Below are 5,261 nucleotides of genomic sequence, written 5' to 3'. Positions count from 1 at the left end.
TCAAAAATTACTTTTATAAGAACTAAAAATCATTTACAAATCTTGTATATTATCATGTCACTATTTATTAAGAAGTTAACCTTTAACATATCAATTTGATCATAGTTTTTTTCTTTCCAAAGAAAACTTTCTTAGTTTTGTAACATAAAAAATTCATATACAAATATATGGAGATTTTTCCTCTAAGATATTATTGTGTACCTAGAAAGAAGGTGTGTGATAACTTCAAAGTAATTAGTTGACCATTTGACTAAATAATGGATAGAGTTGCAAGTTGATGTTACCATATTTCTAGGATCCTTAGTTTATAATTTATCTACTGACTTTGATTATAAGATTTACCTTTTAGAAAGAGTTCTAACAAAGAAAAATGAGTAAATGTACATTAATTATTTTGACAAAACCTAATATTATGGATGACAAAAATAATTGATAAATATTGATGAATAATATATCATGCATTAAATTTCCAAATTTTATTAATTATTTAATAAATACATTTAATACACTCTGTAAGAATATCCTTGTTATCATTCCGTATTTATCACAAAAAGTATAATTTTATTAAAAAAATATACATTTTAAAAAAACATCTTTACTGTATGTTTGAGAAATATTAATTTTCCTATTTTAGTTCTTTTACATACAAACTCTTTCTAATTTCAGCTACTTATTTGAAACAATAATTAAAATTTGTAGAATATTTTTCCAATATATAATTATTTTATGAAATAAAACATTTATAACAAATGGTTATTCCTTTACAATTTACAAAAACCTTATTTTTAATTTTCAAAAGAAAATTAATTATTCTAAAATGATTCTTTTACCAATTTTACTCAATGAAAAACTAATTCTTATCAATTATAACAATAATTAATTGTTAAAATAATTTACTTTCATACTTATTTCAAACTAATCTCATTGTTACATGTACGTAATTCACATGATGACACAAACAAAGAAGCCGGCAAGAGTTTGTGATCCTTCTCATTGCACTCTCAAAACAGCCTCTCATGTTCCTCGTAAAGCCGCCAATTTGGATTTTCTGAACTCAACTTAATCCATCACTCGCACGCGCTCTATAGGCGCGTGCTGAACAAACTCTTCTTTGATTTGTATTCTGTTCTCACTTCAACGAAGAAACATCCCCCCACTTTCCATTCGGTCTGGTTGGACTTTTCAAATTCGAGAACCGCCAACCAAAATCACTGCTTTCTTTGCTGTTCTCTACATATTATAATAATATTACTATTGTTTTTTAAATATTCATTATTCACTATTCCTTCTTTTCATAAATAAACCACATTTAAGTGCAGCATACCCTTTTTTATTTGTCTCAGTAGATCGGGTTTGCTACTATTTCTTTCTCCAACAATCTTCTCTTCTCTCAATTGGGTTTCTTTCTTTGATTCAATTTTTACCATGGCTCCAAATGATCCTAAGCAAGCTGCTGCTTCTGGTGGTGGAGGCTTTTTTGCTTCTATTGCTTCCAGTTTGTCCAATTTTGGCAGTGCTATGTCCAAATCCGTTAATGGGTATGAATCCTTTGGAGTCTGGATTTTTGAAGTTGTTGAATTTCTCTGTTTTGATGGTGTTTTTCTGTAATTCGTTCATCTGGGGTGTCTCAAGATAATTGATTTATCCTTTTATTGAACATTTTAACACTGCTAGATGCAAGAGATGCTTGCTTTGGAAGATCATCTTTCTTAATTAATTTTTGATTGTTGGGTTGTTGAATTTATTATGATATCACTGTTGTGTTTTAGCTTACGGATGTTTCACACTTATGGATGCATGGATTGATGCAAGAGATTATTGATTGTTTTAATATATTCTGATCTAGTTCAGAATTGTGCATTCGAGTTTATCTTTCGGTTTAATATGTTCTTGATTTGGCTGTTGTTGCTTCTAGCTGCCTGATTCGATTTCATGGTCTAATAAGTTTTTTTTTTTTTTTGTTGACACCATTATTCAGTATGATGGCCTATGAGGGACTGGAGGTTATTAACCCAGAAGGAGGGACTGAAGATGCTGAAGAAGAAGCAAAGAAGGGACGTTGGAAACAAGAGGTATACCACTTATTCTATTTCTGTGTTTGAATTTGCATGATGAAGTGAAAAAAAAGTAAAGATCACTAGCTTGCACACATACTGTCTAAACAAAATATGGAGACAGTTAGGGGATGAAAACATATCTGAGTCAAAGAAAATTTATCATGCATGGACTTATTCCTTTATAAAAACTGAAGTTAACTGAATCTAGGTTTATTGATCAAATTGCTGCTTGTCATCTTTTTTCTAAAAGAGAGATGAGAATGGACTTATTGACCGTGATGTTTTCCGCTTTAGCAAACATATGTGGTCTAGTTTGCATGTTAGGGTGAGCTTCTTATTGGCATTGTTGACAGATAATATGCAGTGTAAACCAATTGCATTTTAATTATCTGAATGAGTCTGTTTTTATCTCAAAATGAACTTTGGAGATTTTTTCCACCCTTTTGTAGTTTTGTCATCTCTGGATGTTATGTCCTTTACTTTACAGGAGAGAGATAGTTACTGGAAAATGATGCAAAAGTATGTTGGGTCCGATATCACATCAATGGTGACACTCCCGGTTATCATTTTTGAGCCAATGACAATGCTGCAGAAAATGGCTGAGGTATGAGTCATTTGTATACATTGCTGTATTTCGTTGCTACTACGTTGACACAAATCATATTTTAGCAAGTTTCCTGCTGGTTCAATTTCATTGATTGCAATAAATTTCACAGCTTATGGAGTACTCTTACCTGTTGGATATGGCAGACAAGACTGAGGATCCATACATGAGACTTGTATATGCTTGTACGGATTACTTTCACCCTGTCTCTGTTATTTCTGTATACATTGCATGGAATATGAGCTTACAATTGATTTTTGCAGCATCATTCTTCATATCTGTCTACTATGCATATCAGAGAACATGGAAGCCATTCAATCCAATTCTTGGTGAAACTTACGAAATGGTTAACCATGGTGACATAACATTTATAGCAGAGCAGGTGCATTTAAGTTTCTGTTTATTTTTGTCAGTTCTTCAAACAAAATGCTGAACCAACAAATTTTGTATGCCTCTTCCTATTTCATTTTGCGGGGTGGGGGTAAGGCATGGCCTCCTTGATATGCATATTGTAATAGGAGTATTCAAAATTTTCAGTTACTTTGTGAAGCTTCTGTATTAAGTATGGTTCTGACTTGTGAGTACATGTAAAATTAAACTGCTGCAGGTCAGCCATCACCCCCCAATGAGTGCTGGGCATGCTGAAAATGAACATTTCACTTATGATGTGACATCGAAATTGAAAACCAAATTTCTGGGCAACTCAGTTGATGTATATCCTCTCGGAAGGTGATACTTCTCTACCATTTTTCACATATCTTCCTTTTTACTTATATTTGTGGAATTGGATTCTTCACTGAATCTTATGTCAAAGGATGTTTCATATCAGTTTATTACCTCAATTTATTGTGTAGTTTTTTTTTGTATGCCATAAGTCTACGGCAACTAACTTCATTAGTGAACATTTTTCTTTCTTACATTGTAGTCATTTGTAACATACTTTTACATGGATGCAGAACACGTGTTACCCTAAAAAAAGATGGTGTGGTTCTTGATTTGGTGCCTCCTCCTACAAAAGTTAGCAACTTGATTTTCGGGAGAACGTGGATTGATTCACCTGGAGAGATGATCTTGACAAATCTGACCACAGGGGACAAAGTGGTGCTGTATTTTCAACCATGTGGTTGGTTTGGGTATGATGACTACTTTCTCTTGCCATTAAATCTTCACTTTTAACCTATTACTTGCTCATCATACCATGTTTTTATTCCATAACTTCTTCGCTGCTGCTGTCACACATTATCTAACTTGAAAAGATTTTTGCATTTACAGTGCGGGTAGGTATGAAGTGGATGGATACGTGTATAATTCTGCTGACGAGCCCAAGATACTGATGACTGGAAAATGGAACGAGTTTATGAGTTACCAAGTTTGTGACTTAGAAGGAGAACCACTTCCAGGCACTGATCTGAAAGAGGTTCGTTATTCAACCTTCTACAGTGAAGTTTAATGCATCTCTTTTTTTCTAAATGATGTTGCTCCACTCTGCACAGGTTTGGAGAGTTGCAGATGCCCCTAAGAAGGACAAATTTCAATACACACATTTTGCGCATAAGATTAATAGCTTTGACACTGCTCCCAAGAAGTTGTTGGCATCTGATTCTCGTCTTCGTCCTGATAGAATGGCCCTTGAGAAGGGTGATCTATCCACATCTGGTTATGAGAAGAGCAGGTAACAAAGACGAACAAAAGTTTTAAAATTTGTAATGTTTTCTATAAGGACCTCAGAGATCCTAATTTCTTACCTTGCATGTGCTTAAACTTGTTTATCAGTTTGGAGGAGAGGCAAAGAGCTGAGAAGAGAAACCGAGAGGCCAAGAACCATAAATTCACACCAAGATGGTTTGATTTGACAGATGAAATAACTACAACACCTTGGGGTGAATTGGAAGTGTACCAATACAATGGTAAATATACTCAACATCGTGCTGCTGTAGATACTTCTGAGTGCATTGATGAACCTGATAGCAGACCAGATTTCAACCCTTGGCAATATGATAATTTGGAAGCTGCTGAATGATAAGCTTCCTTGTGGAATTCTTTCTATTTTTTTTTAAGTACCATATTGTTTTTGAGATTGTAATGTATCATGATTTGAATGCTTGAAATTTGGTTTTGCTTTTGGGGTTGTTTTGTTATACTAGATATTGTAGTACCGTTTGATTAATGAATAGGAGCTTTGTAATCATCAGTCCACTATTCATGGATAAATTTTAGTAGAGAAATTGGATAAGCACCCTTAATTTTCCTTTTCTTTTCTTGAATTTGGGACTGAAATGCTATTTTTTCATGCTTGATAAACCTTGAAGCTATGTTGCTTGTACAGGCAAAATTTATTTTATTTAAATAATTTTTTATATATTTCAATTGACTGATATTGAAATTGGTATTTCGACCTTTTTTTTTATGTCTAAATTGAAAAAAATTTCATCACTAAATCAGTTTCTAAAAACATGTATCGCAAATGTGACAATACATGGAAGGAAATAGATGTGAAGATATTTTTCGTACTTTTGGCATTAGAAATTAGGGTAATTACTCTTGGTATTATTTCACCCGTGATTTTTATAGAGTCAAAATTGATCCTTACATTTAGAATA

The 5,261-nt window shown here is 33.0% G+C and overlaps 1 protein-coding gene across 1 annotated transcript; it reads left to right on the top strand.

Moving 5' to 3' along the window:
• Positions 1–1,251: 1,251 nt before the first annotated feature.
• Positions 1,252–4,909, top strand: LOC114185787 (oxysterol-binding protein-related protein 3A-like). Its single transcript, XM_028073703.2, has 10 exons — positions 1,252–1,538; positions 1,979–2,072; positions 2,545–2,661; positions 2,774–2,846; positions 2,925–3,043; positions 3,269–3,390; positions 3,618–3,794; positions 3,934–4,078; positions 4,155–4,333; positions 4,435–4,909. Exons 1-10 carry the CDS (start codon positions 1,426–1,428, stop codon positions 4,679–4,681), a joined length of 1,386 nt encoding a protein of 461 aa, XP_027929504.1. The 5' UTR covers positions 1,252–1,425; the 3' UTR covers positions 4,682–4,909.
• The last annotated feature ends 352 nt before the right edge of the window (positions 4,910–5,261 follow it).

Source organism: Vigna unguiculata, chromosome 5 (genome assembly GCF_037176805.1).
Source record: "Vigna unguiculata cultivar grain cowpea cultivar isolate G323 ecotype 2 chromosome 5, ASM3717680v1, whole genome shotgun sequence".
In the NCBI taxonomy this organism is placed as follows: Eukaryota; Viridiplantae; Streptophyta; class Magnoliopsida; order Fabales; family Fabaceae; genus Vigna; species Vigna unguiculata.
The sequence above is the reverse complement of the archived record's forward strand: the minus strand, read 5'-3'. Positions and strand labels throughout refer to the sequence as shown.